The 20,896-nt window shown below is 46.4% G+C and overlaps 1 protein-coding gene across 12 annotated transcripts in view; it reads right to left on the bottom strand.

Moving 5' to 3' along the window:
- Positions 1-20,896, bottom strand: part of WDFY4 (WDFY family member 4) — a 278,318-nt gene that overhangs the window by 232,326 nt on the left and 25,096 nt on the right. For 10 of the 12 annotated variants that reach the window (XR_003797097.1, XR_003797100.1, XR_003797098.1 and 7 more), the window contains 9 exons: positions 17,476-17,590; positions 16,587-16,699; positions 14,325-14,459; positions 12,538-12,727; positions 10,444-10,633; positions 9,349-9,506; positions 7,298-7,750; positions 6,288-6,392; positions 4,442-4,632 (listed from right to left, as the gene is read on the bottom strand). Coding sequence is in view for 7 of the 12 variants with exons in the window: in XM_029245825.1 (XP_029101658.1) it covers positions 4,442-4,632; positions 6,288-6,392; positions 7,298-7,750; positions 9,349-9,506; positions 10,444-10,633; positions 12,538-12,727; positions 14,325-14,459; positions 16,587-16,699; positions 17,476-17,590 (1,650 nt within the window). In the remaining 5 variants the exon portion in view is untranslated. Of the gene's footprint in view, positions 1-4,441; positions 4,633-6,287; positions 6,393-7,297; positions 7,751-9,348; positions 9,507-10,443; positions 10,634-12,537; positions 12,728-14,324; positions 14,460-16,586; positions 16,700-17,475; positions 17,631-17,760; positions 17,846-20,896 lie in introns of all 12 variants that reach the window. The other 2 variants (XM_029245828.1, XM_029245829.1) reach the window with 2 other exon arrangements.

The following is a 20,896-nucleotide window of genomic DNA, read 5'->3' as shown; positions in this document are numbered from 1 at the left end:
GATATTTGTAGACAGGTCCTTAAAGAGAAGATTGTATATAGACTGTTAGAGCAGATTCTTCAGAATAGTGACATTTGGTGAATGTAAAACCTTACGGTTTAGCAACACAGAGCTTTCTAGACTAGGCACGGCCTTTCTCTTTATAGACTGCATCACCACAGCTGCCTTCCCCAAACCCCACCCCCAACCCCAGGACACTGGGGCCAGTCCTCTGTGCCTGCCTTGTGTGAGCAACTCACTCCGCACAGAATATTGTTTCTTTGGTCAAGTTGGAAATGAACTCTAACCTTGAAGTGCGTGTGGTGGTGGTAGTTTCTTCCTGCCAACTGATAATCCACACAAAAGGCTGAACATTAATGTGTGGTACAGTGTGCATTGCATTGTGTGTCTCGACCTGTCTCAATGTGACTCGTGCCGTGGAAAATAAATACATCACCGAGACATCAGGAAGTCTTAAGCTGTGAAACTGTAGACTGTCTAGATTTATGTGAGTGTTTTCAGTGGCTCCTAAAACTACGATGAGGTTGTTCAAGGCAAATGGAATGAATGGAGCTCTTCTGTTTATCACATGACGTGTGACAAAACAAACACCCAAAAGAGAGAATAATTAAAAAATAAAACTAATCAGATTAGAGCAATTGTCTAAGTGCTGGATGACCACTAAACCCTCCCTCTTTCCTTAAGAAACAATCTTCCAGTTGTCCAAGTTGACACCAGACGTTGCTCAGAAGGTCTCCATCATTCAAGGAATGTTGAGAGCAGATATTTTAAAAAGAAAGCAAACCAGTAATAGTGTCTGTGTCTCTCAGAGGGTCTATCCTCTGTAATTCCTAGACGGTTCTTTTCTCCTCCTGTTGGGAGGGGTGGAGAAAAAAGCAATGGCTGACCTTAATTGTTGCTTTGTTTGATTTATTAAATTCAAAGTCATTATCTAAAATGGGGGTAATCTCATTAGAACTTAGACTGCTCTATTATTTCTTGGGATGGGGTTAATTTCATATTTGCAGAGTCATAAAGTAAAGAGCCCCAAATCCAATTACAAAGGCTTAATTTCATAGCAACTAAAGAGAAACATTTCTATCATAAAGGAAAATAAATACTGCACTACTTCGGGAAACGATTTGTCAGGAACTGGGGACCTGGGAGGAGGGTCTCCATTACTGTCATTCAACTTTGCATGTTAATGCATCACCTAGGCTTGAGAGTCTACGGAAGGGAGTAAATTTAATCAGCTGAAGTCAAAGTAATCAGGCTAGGGTTGACACATTTCAAGAAAGGTCAGCGTTAAGCACATTTTCTCCTCCTTAACTCAGTTACCATGTCATCCTCTCTGAGTTAGTATTCCTCAAGCTTGAATCTATAAAATGGATGTCTGCTGCAAAGCGCTAACTACGTTAGGACTAACAGGATTTATTTCACATTCTATTATTTGTTATTCCTCATAATTTTCCATGTGTCATGCTGGAGGACCGGTGAGGTAATGCGATTAAGCTCAGAGTTGAACAGCTAAATGTATATTAGCAAATCAATCTGAATTTGTGCATAACCCAATCACAGTCCCACTGGCCATGGAGAGGAAATTCATTTGCTTACATTATTCTTTAACTCGGTTATCATTTGCCAGAATTAGGTGGTGAAGTCACATGTGCCTCTGTATTGGTATGGAAGCACCACTGGATTTTGGGAGCAACTGCCTTAAGTCACATGTTTCTGGAGGATTTTTCTCCTCCAGAGCAGCTGGCTGATTCTCAGGGAAGGGAAATCAGGGTGGCACCATGATGTGAATACACTTCAGAGATGACAAACCTTTATTGGGTGGTGAGGCAGGGAGTCCTGCCTTTGAAGTCCCCTCCCTCCACCACTTTCACCTCATCCTACATCTGACCCACTTTGCAGGCACAGCGCTTTGGGCAGAGTCCACTGTCAACTGCCAAAAAAAGGAAATCTAGCCAGAAAGAACTAATTTTACATCTTTGTTTCCCAAGGGGTTCCCAAAGTGATGTAGAGCAAAGGCAGATCCCACATCAGATTCCAGCAAACGTTGGCTAATTGCTCACACGACTCAGTGGTGGGCAAGGCTGGAACAGGCTCTGGGGCCCAATCCTTCCCCACCACCCACGGGAGCTACAACGTGTTATCACCCTAGTCCTGGAAGAACAATGGTGGCTCTGGGCACCCTCCCAACTGCCCAGCAGTGACTTGGTACCCAGGGAGAAGACAGCACATTGAATGCGGGGTATGGCTCTGTTAAATAAGCTTACACAGTGTTCATCCCTGATGTGCTCTGTTGATAGTGTGATTCTGAAATGATATTGAATCTTGTAAAACACCATAATGGCTTTACATTGCTAATTCTAGAAATTCAGTCCTATTACCCAAGGGCTGTCACTCCAATAAGGTGCTTCTGGGCTAGAGTAAGCAAGATGAACTTTCCAAGAGCAAAGCAGAGAGCTTTTCTATAATGGACACAAAAACACTTGTGCTCTCCAAAACTTTTCTCTCCATGAATCTGTTTGACTTTCAATATGAGAATGTCAGAAATAGATAGGGCTTCCAATTATTCACCCAATAGAAAACCAAAGTCCTAACTGCCTTGCTCTCTGCCTTCCCTGTTCCTTATTAGAATAAGGCTCTTGTGAATTAAGCTGAACACAGACATATGAGAAAAAATGCAACAAACAGCAAAATGAAGAGGAAAAATCACCAGATTTTAAATCACTAGTCTTAGATCCAAACTCAACTTCACCATTCAGTATTAGAATCTCTCGGGGCCTATCTCTGCCCAATATTAAGATAGGACCACATGAAGCTAAGGTGCACTCCAGCTGTAAACTGTCATTAATTCTTGATCTCTCTCTCCCTTACTCTCCCGTTTACATGCTCTCCTCAATCCTGTTACTTCACATAATCATGGGACTCCAGTGTCTTTCAACAGACCTTTAACTTTCCTTTTTTGTTTCATCACCTTCACTGATTCTTTGACCCTGTGATTAAATCGCTGTTTTGGTTCTTGTCATCTGCGAAATACATGATAACTATGGTCATAATGCCACTTCTGGATGGGATTCTCATGACACATTGGCCATGCTGAACTCCACAGGATTAGGTCATGAGAAGACATGAATACAGTTGCATCAGTGCCTGACATTGGCTCTGCTGAGAAATAAAGTAGGTAAAATAAACTGAATGCCATTCTCTAACTGGTAAAATGGTTTTGTACAGAGATATTCATAGCTAAATAAGGTTGAGGGTTTAATTTTGGAAGTCAGAGCAACTTCGTATTGTATAAAATTCACCAGTGATCCAGAGTGGCATGATAATGAAACATGAGTGTGTATTGCATAGGGGCTTCTTCTGCACATAGACATGACAGGTCCCCAAGTCAGTTCCTTGGGAGATATTTGCATTTACATCTGCTCTTCTCTTAAACAGCATAAACAAAAGAAAGGGGATTTTTTTTTTCTTTTAAGGCATAAGCCCGCAAAGACAAAAGAAATGGAAAAGCAGGAACAGCAACAAAATTGTGAGAGCTGTAAGGCTGATGTTTATTATCATCTTTAACTGTTTTAAGATAACTTGATGATTATTAACAATATTACAAAAACAAAAATATATGCTTCTCTTTGTCGTCCAAAGGTGACAGCCTAGTTTTACTTCTCCCTTTGTAACCACTGTTCCTGTGCCTTGGACTGCCTTTTGCTTCCTCTTCCCAGTTCAGGTGTTCCCTCCTCTGTGAGCCTTCCTCAAACACGTAAGGCAGCATTGGTCTCTCCTACTTCTCTGTTCCCATGGCAGCCTGCCTTCAACCTCTGGGGCATTACCGTGCTGCATCACCATGACTGCTTACTTACTATTAGCCCTAGTCTACGAGCTACCAGTTGGCAAGGGCTGAATCTCATACGACAGTGTGTCCTGAGCACTCTGCATCAGACCTGGTAACTGGTAGATGCTCACTAAATGCTGGGCAAGTAAACAAGGCTGCTGCTTGGCCACCACCAATTTGGGCTCCACTTCCATAGTTTACAGTGTGGCTGGGAAGTAGCTGCCCAGCTAGGGACTACATTTCATGGCATGTCTTGCATCCAAATGAGTCCTGCCCAGATAAACTTGGACAGAAGTTAGCACGTACCAGTTTTAGGCCTGAAAAAGAACGTGTGCCATTTTCTCTGCTCTCCCTTCCTTTGTCTGATGGCTGGATTAGATGCCCAGGTGACTGCTGTCCCTGAATGACACTCCTCCCAATCACTGATTGGACAGTACGTAAGAAAGAAACCTCTAATGTGCCAGGCTATTGAGGATGGGGGATTGATTTGCCACAGCAGCCAGTAGTACTCTACCTGTGTGATACAGTGACCAACTAAATGAATGAATGCGTGGGCAAATGCCGATCACCTGCTGCATGTCCATGGGAAACCCATCACAAAGGAGGACTTGACATCACCTTCAGGAGATCCAGTTTCAGCTGCAGTTCCCCTTGAGTGGACGAGCACAAAGCGCCCACGATGATGCTCATGTACTCCTCGGCGTTGATGACTGAGAGCTGCTCCAAGATGCTGAGTGAGGCTCCCCGGTAGCACTCATCGTCCAGGAAGATCTTGATGAAGGGCACCATGCCGTGGTCTTTCAGGACAACTGGGGACCAGACAGAGAGTATGGGGCTAGAGCGATGGGGGCCTTGGCACCTTAGCTTCAATTACAAGGAAAGCTTTTCCTCACAATTTCCAAGTTTGTTTGACTACATGTGTATGTGTTTTTTCCACGCATTAGAAATTTTTTTTTTCAAAATCCATACCTACTGTTAAAATAAGAAGAGGAAGAGAGAAACTATGGAGCTGAGAATTAGAAAGAAAAACCGGTTTCTTCTCCAGTGAGAATTCTGTTTTTGAAAAAAAGTTTCCCCCTTTTCTGTTTTTAGAGACGTAAGTAATACAAACTTTAATTGGATATAGCTCTGGTATTTATTTCCACATAATCCCCTAATCCAGGGCCAATGGCAATTCTCTCATATCTCTGCCCAAATTCTTATTGAAAGCAAACCAGAATTTAAGAGTATGTTTAACTCATAGGTAGTTTCTTGTGGCAAGGTGGGCAGCAGGCAGGATTTAAGAAATTTGGCTAACGGTATGTTTTTGTTTAAAAGTAATCCTAAGAATTTCTTCCCCAGGATTGATCTTTGAAGTAATCACATGTAGAATAAGAACTAGGAAGTCACTGGATCGTTCAAATGGTATGACATGGACTTGAGCTGGTCAACTCCATAAGGCAGGATTTCCCCAGTTATGGGCCAGGTACCCCTTACATGGAAATCACCTTGGAAGCCTGTTTACAAGTAGATTACTAGGCTCTACCTTGACCTGATAATTAGATCTCTGGGAGGGAGCTTAGGAATATGCACCTCCCTATTAACCAGAACCTCCAGGGAATCTCTTATAGTCTAACATTAGAGATGCTCTACCATAATGAAATAATCATTCACATTCGGTATAGTTGACCTGTGAGGGCCTCAGATAAATATGCACCAAATCACCAAACCCACTGATGTCACTTTGCTGATGCCTCTGCTTCATAGTATAATATACATGCATTTATATTTTAGGCACGTATTTTTTAAGCATGAGAGCCACATGATCTTAGGAAGCTAAAATTTTTTTGAATGGATGAAGGTACTAAATCCATCATGGGCTGAAAGCACATCAAATTATGTCTCTTAAAAATGATGAGCTTTTGGGCTTCCCTGGTGGCGCAGTGGTTGAGAGTCCGCCTGCCGATGCAGGGGACACGGGTTCATGCCCTGGTCCGGTAGGATCCCACATGCCGCGGAGCGGCTGGGCCCATGAGCCATGGCCGCTGAGCCTGCACATCCGGAGCCTGTGCTCCGCAACGGGAGAGGCCACAACAGTGAGAGGCCCGCATACCGAAAAAAAAAAAAATGATGAGTTTTCTTTGCCTGTATTTTACAATTTGAATCTTTTTTAAAAAGTATCTATAGTCAGTGCAGCAGTATATTAAAAGGTTTTACTTGAGAGAGATGGGGTTTCTGTGGTCTCATAAATTTAAGATAACTCTTTGATTCCCAGCCTTATTTAGCAACTAAACAGTAAAAAGTGTCAACTGATGTGTCTACCAATTTACTGTTGATCCCTGAACATCAACCAGTGAATGGACATCAGCCACAGCGATAGTGTTGGTTATTCCTTGGATATAGCCTTTGAACAATGACATAAATCACCAGGAAATAGTTAATGTTTTCCCAACCAGTGACGAGGTGAATTTGATACCATCCTTACCTGCATTCCGAACTGATCCTTTCAGAAGCGTGACCACAGTTCTCAGCATCACACAAGTCAGTTCTCTTTCTATATCCTGAACTCCAGGATTGGACTCTTTGTTTCCTGCCATATTTAAGAAGCAATGAAGAAACATTTTTAAGTACATGTGATATGGCCCCAACTCTCCAATTCCATTAGTTTCCTATCCTCTTAAAGAAAGATGAGTATCATGCTTCCATTATAAAGGAGTGTGCATCCCAATTTGTAAGATGTGACCCTACAACCCTTACATCAGAGGTTCTCCAACTTGAGTGCATCAAAATCCCCTGGAAGACTTGCTGTAAAATCCAGGGTATGTACATGGGGCATGGTTAGGCAGGGAAATCCCAGGCCCACGCTCCTGAGGCAGGGTGAGGGAGTGCTGCCAAGGAGCCATGGGTGTACAGCCCAGCAGGGCATGCAAAAGTGTGGCCAAGGTTTAGAGGGGCAAGCTGGCCAGCAAGGCCCTGGTGACTGACCTCTGCTCCAGGTGGGAGGCCATTGGGCCCGACAGCACCATGTGAGCAAGGTGGCCGTATCCCAGCTGACCCCGGATGTGTCCCGCACACCCTTCCATCCTGGACTTTCCAGCCTCTCTGAGCCTCCTTTCCCCGTTGCATTGCTGAGGACCTGCCCTTCTGCTGTTTCCCTACCTACACACTCAGACAGTATCTACTGCAGGAGGTATCTGAAAACTAAGAGCTCACCAGGCCTGAGTTAGTCCCATGAGTTGGCTTCTACTTACACCCATCCCTCCCACCTCTTCATGGGGAAGATCAGGCAAGTCACAGAAAATAGGGAGGCTGCCTGTGCTGTGAAGCCATGTAGCCCAGGGGTACCCTCTCTGACTCTCAGGGCACCAGGTGACATGGGCACACTCACTTTCTCTGTTATGTTAATGGGTGGTGGGGCTGGTACACAGACCAGGCCCAGCTAACACTGGCCCCCACCCATTCCCCACTTCCCCTCCTAAAGCTCCTGGAAGGCACCTGACTTCCTCAGGATCTTGGCCTGCTTCCGTAGCTGGGCTAGCAGCAGGCCCAGGAGCCCCGAGTCCCGGAAGATGTCAGTGAAGAGCGGGTCCCCGCCGGCGATCCTGAGGACAGTTTTCAAGGCCACGAGGGTGACGAGCGGCTCTGGGCTCTCCTGGATCAGGCGCTGCACCTTCCGCAGGATCTCATGGGGCACGTAATGCAGCTCAAACACCAGGACCTCCAGCAGCTGGAAGAAGTGCATCTGCACCAGGGTCGGCTTCAGGGGCACGATCTCCACGAACTGCGAGATGGGCTGCAGGGTCCACTCCAGCAGGAAGAAGTTGCGGGCGTTCCAGGCCCACGTGGTCCTGATGGATGACAGGACTTTGGTGCAGAGGACAGGGTCACTGGCTTTGTGGAAAACATTCTGCAGGACTTGGAAGGCCTGAAGATTCTTCACGGTCACCCCTGAAGATGCAAAAAAGAAATAATCCTGCAAATCATTTCTCCTGCCTATGCCTAGAAATACATGCTTGCATTATCACGAGGAAATACCATTTAAAGTTTCTATTTTCTAGCTCCTGTGGGTACATGTCTATCAGAAGTCCAGAAAAGCCATATGCCCAGAATGTGAATAAGGCTGGAGTTGCATTGTCCAAGACATGCTGGGTAATTAAGCATTTGAAATGTGGCCACTGTGAACTGAGGCGTGCCCTGAGTGTAAAAATACTCATCAGATTTTCAAGATGGAACACTAAGAAGAGAAGGCAAAAAAAAGTCATTAACAATTATTTGTACGATCACATTTTTTGATAGTAATATTTTGGATATATTGGGTTAAATAAAATATATTATTAAAAATAATTTAACCTGTTTCTTCTTAATTTTTAAAATTTTGCTGCTAGAACATTTAAAATTACGTAACGTGGCTCACATCATATTCCCATCGGGCAGCACAGAACTGGAGAATTGGTTTCAATTAATTAAAATCAAATGATGTTAAAGATTACTAAGCAAAGTCAGTTTCATTTCTAGGCAAGCTGTTAAATAAAGACACCTTCCAAACCCACTCCCTCCTTTCTCTCCAGCTAGAAGGTTAAGTCTCATTCTCTCTTACCCAGGAGATACTTCCTCAGAGAACTCCCTGCCTCCAGCCCTCTGTGCTTCAGACACTCGAGATGTTTCTGAAACTCCTCTCTAATCCAGCCACTCCCCTGTGTGTCTGCTGCAGTCACATCCAGTGGCTTTTCCTAAACTGGTCTCACAGCTTTGCAGCCTCCACCCTCTGCTCTGCGCAGGTCTCTCTGCCCATCTCCCCAGACTCACCCAGATGTTTCTGGTCACCATTTCTCTCCCCAGGCTGTACCTTCTGTCTTTATATTTCTTCCCCCTCTTTTCTACCTGGATGACCCATCCTTTGCCTTGAAACTTGTCTTGAATGGGACCCTCTGTGCAGGGTTTCCTGACTGACCCAGGCAGAGCTAATTCTCTGCACTGGTGTCACCACTGTGCCTGTTTATCAGCCAGTTATTGAGTAGATTATGTCTCAAGTTTTGTGTGATGGTCTCTATAGAGAATTTTTAAGGAGCAGACACCTGGCCTCTTCACGGTGGTACCCAGCATGGGGCGGAGTGGCTGCTGGACAGAAATTATCAGTACATGTTGATTGAGTTCATCAATCAATCAGTCAGTATCTTGTAGCGCTAAGGAGGCACTGACTCTGAGCCTGGATGGCTGTTTCAGGGTCATCAGTCTCTGTTAGATAAGCAGATGTTACCAAGTAAGTCACACCTGTGATGGAGATCACAGGCTCCCTCCATTATGTGAGAGAGTCTTTGCCTTTTTAAAGCAAACATTTCGTCTCAGTCCCACCCAGGTCATCTGGAAAAATCTATAAAGGAGAGATTTTAAATCTCCCCAAAGGCATGACAGAATCAGCCCCTACTGTATCACTGACAGTTGCCACATGTTTGTTTCTGCACAGGGAATCAGGGAATGACCTGCACTGCCTTGTCAGGGCACAGTGCCAAGTGCTGTCAGGCACCCAGAGACACCCAATGACCCACCAGAAGCCTCGTGATGGAACTTGAAGCCTTCCAGCTGCGGGTAAGTGATGCTGTCGAACACCTTCAGCTCTGACCTCCCACAGGTTGTCAGCCACACCACCAGCCCAAGGAGCTCCTCTAGGTGGGGGTCCACTTCACTCTGGGTCAGCCCGTCATACCTGTGGGGACAGATGAGGCCAGCTCCCTGGACGTCTTGGACGGAGCAGCCAGGTTTGCTCATGGTGCTCCTTGCAGGGATACAGAGGCAATGGAAATCACAGTGCTGGGCAAGACCCAAAAGGTCTCCACCAGTTCAGCACCAAAAGATACAGGGAGGGATAAAAGTCACTCTGTTTGCAAGCCTCAGCCCTTGATCTGAGGACGTGCAATTAGAATAAAGAGAAACCTGTGAAGAGCCACAGCATCGGCTCACCGGAAGGCTGCTTTCCGTGGCCAGACCCCCCAGAAGTCATGAGCTTAGGGCACCAGCAGGGCAGAAGCACCCCCAAAATGAGGGATTTGATATTTCAGAATGGCAACAATACAGACATCATGGGAAGTAATTGGACTTTATTAGACTTCCTCATGCTTATTTCAAGAGTGAGTATTGTTTTTGTTTCTAATCCTCCCAGGGACTCTGGAAGGCAGGGTAGAGCTATCCCACCCAAGGGGCAAATTTGCTGGGTATGGATCCATCAGCTTCTACCAGTCATTGGTAGAGGGCTGGTCCTGGAGTTGTTGATCTATGGGCACTTCCAACCCCCAAGCATATAGGCAGAGCTGGTCACAGCCATCCCAGAAAGCCCTCCAACACAAGATGTGGATTCTGACAGGTGGCTGTTAGGCCAGCAAGCATGCAGGTGGTACATGCCACCAAATGGACTCGGTAAAAATATTATTGCAATCACCCATTGGTTTCCTAAAGAAGTAGCTCGAAACCCAGCTGTACGTTGATTTACTTTTGCAATAAAAGTCTCTCTGGCCATGCTCTATGGAGATTTGTATTTCAGAAGACATTCTGAGAAGCCCCAATATCTGTCTTTCTCCAAAGCACTGCAACTGATTGTGAGGACCTTGGCTTCCACCGTTTCTTCCCCACCAAGCACAGCCACTTACCGAAGTAACACTTTGAGTAGCAGAGGGTAGCCCTCCCCATTCTCAAACTCCAGGAACAGAGCAGAGGAGACGGGGTAGGAGTCCTTCACAAAGCCCAAGACGAGGCTCACTGCCTCGCTCAACTCGGGAGCAGGGAGAGTGTCTGCAAGCCTGGAGAGGTTCTGGAGGGAGATCTTGATGCAATCCATGGCTGCAGGAAGGAAACACACCCCTGCTGAATTCAAAGGCAATAGCTTTTCTTCAGTGGTCATTCCCTCCCCACCTGCCTTTACACTGTATATCAAGATGTGAATGAGAATTCATTCAAAACACTTTTCTGCTGGCTCTTGGATCAAGAAGAAGCCTCCTCCATGAGAAGTGTCATCCTGAGAGCCACACTCGAGGGCCCAGATGGAGAGCAGGTGAAACAGGAAGTGGAAGGGAGCCTCTAAGCCCTCTGCTCTTAATTCCCAGCACACAGGACAGTCCAGGCCCATTAATAACAAGATGCAAGACACCAGACCTGAGTGTCACAGAAGACCCTAAGGAAGCAATGCTGAGCAGAAACGAGCTTGATGAAAAGTGTAGGGAAGGATATATGAACATGTGGGAAGATGAAGGGCAAAAAGATGATGTGTATCAGCTACTAAAGAATCCAGGGGGTTGGAGCCGGGAAGTGTGGTCCACAAGGGAGGGGGAGGAAGACAGGCCCCACTGGTATGTGGCCTGCTGTGGAACACACTGGTTACCCCAGAGCTGTGAGAAGCCAGGGAAAGAATGGAGTCAGCAGAGAGATGTCACTGGGTTTGCATTTGGGTGGATCACTGTTTTTAGGGCTCTTTCGTTGGGGGAAGCCTCTTCTCAGTGCCAGGAAAGTCACACCAGTGGATCAGGAAAAGTGTCTACCAGAATTTGAGATAAGGCATTCTCAGTCCCTCACCTGCGAGGCCAAGGACAAGTTCCAAACTCTGCATGCCAGACAGGGCAGCACTGAGAGTTGTGGACACCAGGCTAGTCCTTACTCCCTGACCTTCTCCTCAGCCTCTACGCCCATGGAAACTACTCATTCCCCTATGGCACAGTGCTTTTGTGGCCAGCTCCTCACTGTGGTGGCATTTTTCTTTTCCAGCTGAGAATAATGACCGCAGTGAGAGACCCCCGCCACCAAGGCAGGCAGCCTTTTCTCAGGGGTCTCTGACTCTAGTCTCTGAGGGGTGCCTGGGATGCTGAGCACCTCAGGCCCAGCTCAGCCCTGCACCATTACCACTGGGCCCTGGCTTCACTGGGAAATTTCAATCTTGAAACTGGGGATGAAGTTTCGTCCCAGGGTTCAATTACAGTAAGAGGGTGGGCTTGTACTTTCCCAGCTCTCACCAGCTGAGACTGTCTATTATAGGAGGCCCCAGAAAGAAGACAGGTCACAGGGCGAGTGTTTGTGGACAAGCAGGTCTAAGCACTTCAAATATGCCAACTCATCGAAGTGTCACAACAATCCATTGAGATCAACGGGATTATGATCTCCATTTTACAGATGAAAAAACTGAAGCACCCAAGCAGTTAAGTGCCCAAGGTCACTCAGCTAGGAGGACAGAGCTGGAGCCCACACCCCAGGCCATCTGGTTCCAGAATCTAAGTCCTTAACCCTTACACATGCTGCCCAGAGCAGAACCTAAGGCACTGGAATCAGGCATCTCCAGGGTTAATATTTGATTCTCTTCTTCACTAGCTGGGGAGCCTTGGCAAATTCTTCTATCACTCAATCTGTTTCCTCTGCTGGAAAATGGCATTAATTATCAACATGTATCTCAAAGAAGCAAATGAGGTAACATACAAATGAGCCCGGCACAGTGTCTGTTCAACAGCATGTGTGTAGTAAATGAGTTCCCCTTTCCCTCTCTCCTCCAGTAGAGCATCAAAATGAACAATAAAGACACTTTCATGAATGGACCCAAGCAATGTAGGGTCACCTACTAGGCATAGTTGGGCATCGGTGAAAATCATGTTTGTTCATCACTATTTTGGTCCCTGGAATCTATACTGATGCTGCAAGGGCATCCCAAGGTCTTATTCTAGAAAGTGTGCCCACAGCCCAGCCCTGGTCTCCCAGGGTCATACCCTGCAGGTATTGGATGATGCTAAGGTTTTGGGCCTTGGAGATTGCCTTCAGCACACAGAAGGTGGGCTCCTTCCAAAAGGAGCAGCTGTGCTCCCGAAGACACGTCGTGGCAATCACAAGAGACTGGAGCTCGTTTCCAGAGAGAAGTCCCTCCAGACCCTGAGCCTCACCGCAAATGTTGAGCAACATCTGGAAAAAAAAAGCCAAAGAGACTCTGGTTAGGAAGCCTCATTCCTGTGATGAATTTGTTCCCCAATTTTCCATGTCTCAGCGGGAAGGATGGGGTCATATGTGGTCACCCTCTGCCCCAAACCAGGGAGATTCAATGCCATTTCCTCAGAAGGGCCGCCATTTATACTCTTGTCCTCATTTCCCAGCACATCTCTCACTTTTCCATCAGAGCACTTAAAAAATTGGACGCTGATCATTTATTCGCACAACTGATCTCCCCGTTTAACTTCTCTGTCTCTCTGTCATCTCTGTGAGAGACCGTGGGTCCGGCATAGTGACGAGCCCAAGAGGAGTTCTCTATATTTTGTGGAATGAAATAAGGAAACCCTGAGGAACTCTGATGTGGTATCACTGTGGCTCACATTGTCCATACATGGAGAGGACCAGGAAGACAGGGCTGTACTACTTCCCTGCAGAGCACATAGAAGCCACACAGTAAAGACTTAAGTACCCAGTACTGTGTCCTGGTCACCACTTAAAATATGATTTATGTGTGGGCAAATGACACCTAAATTTCTAACAGATGCAGCTTATGGACAACCCACCATAAGTGGAACCTGCCAGAGCTTATGAGATACCCTCTGGTAAAGATGATTCTGGCCTGAAAATTGGTCTAAAATGGATGGGGATGTGGACGTGCATGTTCAGTGGACAGCTGCATCGGCAATCCCCAAATGGTCCGAAGTACCTGCTCTGTGCGAGACCCTGGCCAAGGCACAGAGATGAGTAAGCTACACAGTCCCCCCACCAGAGAGGCAGGAGGAGTTTTCTGGAGAATGCAGCATCCCAAAAGCTGAGAAAGCAGAACTTGTCAGTAAGGGCGCAGGGGAGAGAGGTGAGAAGTTATGTTAAAAGTCGCTGCTGGTCAGAGAGGATAGGAAAGATGGGTAATGACATGAGGACATAGCATGTGATGCTTAGTGGCCTGAGATGGCCTCTGAGAGGAGAGACGGAGGTGACCGCACAGAGAGGTTAAATGCCTTTCTGTGAGCAGACTCAGGAGCCAGGTTCCCAGGGTTCCAATCCCAGCCCCGACCCACCACCTCTGTGACCCTGGACTCATGTTTACTCACCGTACCTTAGATCACAAAACCACACACATCCTGTGGTGGAAGAGAGGGCTCGGGGAGGTGACAGATGTGAGGTTATGGCATAAGGGTGGGTACATAGCAAGTACTTAGAAAATGTTGGCTACAGTTCTGCAAGGGGGCTTAGCATGTTTGTTCTCAGAGGTGCAGGGGCCAGAGACAGGAGGTTCCAGCTGTCCGGGAGGGTCGGCGGGACCTTAGAACACAGACTGGAGGACAAGGAGCTGGTGTGGCCGAGCGGGGGAGGAGGAGCACACCGTCCTGGGAGAGAACAAGGGCAATACAAGGATACAGCGAGATGGACAGAAACTCCATCTTCCAAATGCGTGGGGTTCCCTGGCATTTGCAGAGCCTGGGGGAAAAAGGTGATCTGGACCCTCCAGGAGAATAGAGGAGAGAGATGAAAGGGGGTTGGAGAAGCAGAGCTCGGTCTCCGCCCAAGGGAATCCAGCCCTCCTCCCACTCACCTGCACAAACATCCTCTGAACTTGAACATCACTCTCAAAAAGCTCATTCTTTCCCAGAGGAAAGACAAAGAAGAGGTAAAGGCACTGGAGGAGCAGGGCTGGGAGCCCCGATTCGGCAACTCTGCCCAGCGTCTCCTGCAAGCGAAGAGCAGACGTGACCCAGGGCCGCAGAGCCAGGCAGAGCACGGCTCCAGACCCAGACCAGAGAGGTCAGCCAGTGCGGCTGTTTTCGCCACGAACATGGGGAAGTCACTGCCTCTCTCTGGGCGACGCATTCTCAGTTAAGAATGGAGGCAATCATGGGGCCCACTGGGATGGCTGCGAAGATTAAGTTGATATAAAGTGTGTATTATGTGCTCGATAAACATTATATCTTTTACACAGTAGACAGATGATAGGAAGGAAGGAAAGGAGGGAGGGCAGGAGGGTGGAACTGGTGCAGAGCAGAAATCAAGGGCTTTCCTGGCAATCATACCTCTGATTTTGGTAGGTTTCCTCCTGATGAGGGAACTGGAAACTCAGTAGGGAAGAGGTGGTTGAGAACAAGTACAAGCAACTGAATTAAGGACATGCTCAGGGCCCTGTCCATCCCTTCGTCCAGATTTAAGACCTCATCATGACCAAAACAGCCCTATAGGTGAGGACCAATAATCCAGAGAGCCACACCACAGCTCAACAGCCCCAGGGCTGCCAGACAGAGAGGAGACAGGGAGTTGGCAGAGAGGGGCCAGCCTGAGTGTGAAGCTTCCCAGGGCCTTTCTTCACAGGCTGTGCCTGCAGCTGCACCAGGATTACTGTGGCTGTAGCCTCTACATGCGTGTGTGCACACATACATGACCGTGAGACAGCGCATGCGTGGTTATTAAAAAGTATATTGTCCATGCAATTTCCCACCTGACTGACTAATCTCACAGACATGGTGGGTAAATTAGAAAAGAGAAAAGAAGAATGTACAGCCTGGGCCAGCAGCAGGAGTGTAATGCAGGCCACTAGTCCCTAAAAGCTTCCACTGCAGGTAGTGTCTGCCCCCATATTGGACATGTGGCCCTGCATGACTGCACTCAGGGTGGCTCTCCCTGTCCTCCAAACTGCACTGCCTCCCCAGAAAGCCAACTGCTTACTCTCTCACTGCTTTGGGGGCAGACTCCTCGCAGCAGAAAACAAGGCTTTAGGTTACTTTTTACTCTTCAGACTGAAAACAGTCCTTCTCCAGGGGCTGAAAAGCCCCCACCCTGTGCTCCAGGCCACTGTCCCTGATGGTGGTCCAGGCAGTTTACATGGAAGAAAAGTCAGATGGTCCTCCCACCGGTGAACAGCTGTTTGCTGTGCTCCTCTCTCACCTCCTGGCACTGTCTCCAAATGCCTGTCTGATGCCTCTGTTCACCATTAGACAGAGGGCAGCCACCACCCCAGCCTGGTTCCGTGCTGTTCCTAGTCTGGGCACCAGGAGGCTCACAGTGGGCAGCCTCGCTAGATGGAGGAGCCTCTGGGCCTGCCCTGCACAGGGCCTCGGCCACTGCTGCTGATGGCCACAGCTCCCAGGGACTGCTTCTGCCTGAGAGGACACCAGTCATTGGCAAACCACTCAAGGTCCCTGCTTCACGGTGGGAGGCCGTGACTGCAGCCTGCAGGATGGGGCCTGCAGGATGGGAAGGGAAGGAGGAGCGGTCGCTTTCGTCTCTGGGGAGACACGGGGCAGGTGCCTACAGGCCTTGCTCCTTTAGTGTGAATTTAGCCGGAGGTAGTAAAGAGCAGTGGCTCAGAGCACAGAGTCAGAGAGACTGCAGCTACATATCACGGGCGAACCTGATTTCTAGTCACCAGCACAGCATCGCTGTAATCTGACTCGTAGGGTTTGGGGAGGATTAATTAGTACAATACGTGGGATGCACCCAGCCTCACCCTGACACGCAGGAAATATAGTCCATACACGTCCGTCATTTTTGATCCTCACACTGACCCTAGAATGGAGGCATTATTATCCCCAATTTTAGAATTAACAACACAACAGAGATGCAAAGAGGTCACGTTATTTGCTCAAGGTTACACACAGCTTGTCAACTGAAAAGGCGGGATGTGAATATGAATTTCAGACTCTGAAGTCCACGTTCTATATCCGAGGGGAAGTAGGGAAGGAAAAACGATAAATCAGTTTCATGAAAATAAAGACACCCTTGAGACATGCCACTGCCCTGAGCTGGGACGTCCCTCTGTACACAGGTGAGAAGCACCCAGGCTGGGCCACTGGGGCCTGGAACTTACCGAATCTGTCCCCGTGAGCACGTACACTGACTTCAGGAGCAGGTAGCCATCCTGCTCTGCATCCGCATCTCCCTTCCACCACAGCAACTGCCCAGCTGCCACCCGTGCTTGCTCTGGCGAGAGTGTGGGGGAGGGGAGAAAGGGTCACCAGCAGGGCAGTGTGGTGGCCTGGTCACCCAGCTTCCCTCCACGTGGGCCCCTCTCTCCATGAGATGTGCCTTAGCGTCTTTAGGGAACTTCTGCCTCTTGCCCTCCCAACAATGACACCTGCATCTGTACCAAACATTTCACTCTCTGCCACATGAATCTCCTTGGAGGATAGCCTTTATCATACCACCCTCCCTGTTCAACAACCATCAATGGCTCCCTATTGCTAAATAATAACAACAAGCTCCTCGGCAATTGGACTTGCCACAATCCAGTGTCTTTTCCCCACTTCCTGTATCACACTGCCCCTTTTGTCACAGGGATTCCTGCAATCTACACCATGCTCAAGCCATCCCTTCCCCCTGGAATTCCCTCCTGCCCTCAGTCTCATAGCCCAGCCTCTGGGGTCCAGCTCCCTGAGTGGAAGGATGCAAGTCAGGAGACCTGCAGCAGGAAACATGCTTGGCTTTGGTTTCTGTGTGTCTGTGTGTATATGTATGTGTGTGTGTTTGTGTCCCTCCCAGGAGCAGCAGAGTTTCCCAAGTCCCTCTTCTCTTCCCTCTTTTAGCCTTTTCCTTTGTTCGCCAGGGTATTCAGTGGCAGAACCTGGCCTTCCGTGTGCTTTCGAACTCACTACTCTAACTCCTCTAGAAAGCAGAGAGGGGCTTAGCCGGAGACCTGGGAGGGGTCTACAGAGCTGTTTCGCTTACGGTGAAGCTCTCCAGGACCTCTCTTCTCTCACCTGCAGGCTTTCCCACCAGTGCCTTCTGTATCTCCTGGGCAAGTTGGTTGGAAACGTCTTCAGCCAGCCTTTGGAGACTGGGAAAGCAGATGATCCCCACGGAGTGTTCCCAGGCCTGAAGCGCAACATGCAGGATTCGCTCAGAGATGTCAAAGCTACAAAGCAAGGCATCAGAATCACCTCCTTCCCTCCCTGCCAGCCCAAACCAGTGGCTCAACTCGCTTGAGCCAGGTGCATCCAAAGGCCACTGAATCACCTACCCTCCAGCTTCCACTGTGTCCCTACCCTAGTGCCTATGAATTCTTCAACTTCCTGCTGAGCTCCAGACACCTCCAACTGGCCCCTGGACGTCTCCCCTGAACTCGTGCTCCTGAAACATCAAACACACATAACTGAATCCACTGCCTTCCCCCCAGACCTGCTGCCTCCTGCCTCAGTGAATGTCCCTACCAGGCACCCACCTGCCCTAGTGGGAAATTCCAGGAGTGATTCTCTACATCCCGCGTCCCTCCCCTTCCTCACCATCAGTTGCTGTGTCTCACTGATTCTCCTCTTACACACTTGTCAAACCTCATGCAGATATCTTAGTTTTAGTCATGCAAGTATTTCCTTCAGATAAATTCTAAAAAGGATTAATTTAATCCTACAATTAATTTAATTGTAGGATTAAAAATGTGGGATTTTCAATTAAAAGAGTGGGTTTTTTTTCTCTTTTTAGTGATTTGGTACCTATTACTAACTACTAACTCACTCTCCAGAAACAATTTACCAGATTAGCCTCCAAGGGCTCCATGGAAAAGGGCTGATTTCTCTCCACCCATGCCAACGTCAAGCACTATGGTCTATGGTGCTTTTTCATCTTAAATGAGAAAACTTGTAGAAGAAAAAATATCTCATTTCAATTGCAATCTTTGGATAACTAGAGTGGATGAATGCTTTTCATGCCTCTTGAATTGTCCATTTTTACTCTTGGCCTATTATCCTATTGGAGTTTTCACTATTTTCTTATTTATTTCAAAAATCTCTTTATATATAAAAATCGTTAACCATTGGTCTATAATACTATCTCGATTTTTTCGAATTTGTCATTTCATCTTTAAATTTGGTATTGTTTGGTTTTGCTGTACAGAAATCTGAAATTCCTATGAAATGAAATTTCTCAGTCCATTCCTTTGCTTTCTGGATTTAGTTACAAGCTTAGGAAATCCTTTCCGAGTCCAAGTTGCTGTCATTGTTTTTAATCTCCTATTTCTTTTTAATTTCCTTAAAATCCTTTCTTATCTGTCCCTTTAATCTCTATCCCATCTGCTCATCATTTTCCTCAGACTTTTTCCCCTTATTGTTTAGGATACTGTTTAATAGAAGTCTTTTACAGTTCTGCTTGGGATGCCAGACTCTTTTCAAAATTTCCTCCCAGTTTCCGTAGTAATCCTATCCCTAGATCTGCTTTTCACGCAAAGCCTTTTCCCTTTGTTCTCCCTTCTTGTCACAGGCTGAGTACAGAGTGGAGTGACTGTCCTCGGCCCCAGACTTGAGTTCCTGGCAATTCCTGATCCCAGGTTCCCACCAGGAAGGTAAGCTGCTGTGCCAATTAGTGGCCTCTATGAAATGTAATTTTGCTGGACTCCTGACTCCTGCTCCCACTCACCAGCCTTATTAAATTATGTTCCTGCCCAGAGGCCTGACCAAGTTTTTTTAAGCTGAGATCCTCCTTTAGAAGGGGTGAGAAACACATAAAATTTCCAAAGGGAAATCATTTTCAATACGTTTCCTTGCAATAGATACTACCTACATTTGTTTAAAAGTAAAAACCTTTAAAACTCTTCTCTATATGAAAAGACACCATATACAAAATGAGGAGGCAAACCACAGATGGGGAGAAAATGTCTGCAATGCATATAACTGACAAAGGACTGGTATTTAGACTCCTATAAATTAGTAAGAAAAAAATCTGATTTTTAAAAAATGGGCAAATGAAACAAGTAACTTATTGAAAGATAAATGGCAAATTACTAATAATCAGGAAAATGCAAACTATAACTGCAAGGAGATATTTTATACTTTTCTGGTTAGTAAAAATGAAAAATCTGCCAATATCAAATGTGGGTGAAGGTGAGGAACGATGAAACCCCCATACTCTATGATGGAGTGTCACTTAGAAGAACCTCTTTGAAGAAGCATTTAACGTAATCCAATAAAGTTAAAGGGGCACACATCCAAAAACCCACCAATTCCAATCTTTGGTTTAGTCCCTAGAGAAATGCACACATGCACAAGGTGACGTTAACAAGAAATATTCATGTAGCGTTATTTTTGATTGGGAAAAACAACGTTCATCAATAGGATAATGAATGAATAATTTGTGACATATCTATATAAGGATATCATATAGAACTGAAAAAGAAAAATAGAGCTGTATCAATATGGATAAATCCCCAAAATAGAATGTTGTGGAAAAAGCAAATTGTAACAGCATATTACAGTATGAGTCTACAAAAACCTGTGAGGCTATACATAAATTACACAATAATATTACTTATGGTTATAAAAATACACCCATATTACTGTATAATTTACATATAGTCTCACAGGTATTTTAGAATGATACTGTAATATACTTCTGTAACTTGCTGTCTCTCTATATATCATTTCCCACAGGGCATGATAATTCAGCAGGTTGGGAGTTACCATTGGAGGAGGGTGGAAGTGGAATGAGTTCTAGAATTCATGCACAGGTGGCTTTAGTTTATCTGAAATGCTTCATTTCTTTTATATGGGTGGTGAGTACTTGGGTATTTTGATTTGAACAAAACTTTGTATCTGAAACACTTAAACATTTTCTGCCCTATAAATGAACATAGTCGCACCTTTCCTTTGTAAATAAAAAAGCAGTACATCGGAACTTTGCTAGAACTACAAAAATACTAGGTGAATGTTAAATACTATTATACATAGTAGACCTTCACCAAATATTTGATAAGCAAACACATGATTATGAGACCCACAGTGTGCAGAACGATGGCAGAATGTGTTGCGGAGCGCTGGTTTTGTGCCAAATGCTGGGCCAAGCACTGACATGCATTGTTTCCACTAATCTGCATAGGGATTGGGATTATTATTATTCCCACTTTACAGAAGCAGAGGCTGAGCCATAGGGTAATCCTAGAGAACCAGTTAAACAGCAGAGTAAAGAGCTGAGTTATCTCACACATACACAAGTAGCATATGCATGTCTAAGAAATGTATGGCTACCACCTGGAAACCAGCTATCACCTGGAAAGGTTAATCTCTGGAGAGATAAAGTCAGTCCTTCTGGCTGGGAATTTCAGTGGTAACATTATTTCTCTCCCCAGGACTGATATCATATCTGCTATGATATCTTCCTAACAAATTCCTGTGCCTCCTCCCTGCAGTGGCAAAC

The sequence above is a fragment of the Monodon monoceros genome, unplaced genomic scaffold (genome assembly GCF_005190385.1).
Source record: "Monodon monoceros isolate NGI ecotype Baffin Bay Population unplaced genomic scaffold, NGI_Narwhal_1 Super_Scaffold_4, whole genome shotgun sequence".
In the NCBI taxonomy this organism is placed as follows: domain Eukaryota; kingdom Metazoa; phylum Chordata; class Mammalia; order Artiodactyla; family Monodontidae; genus Monodon; species Monodon monoceros.
The sequence above is the reverse complement of the archived record's forward strand: the minus strand, read 5'-3'. Positions and strand labels throughout refer to the sequence as shown.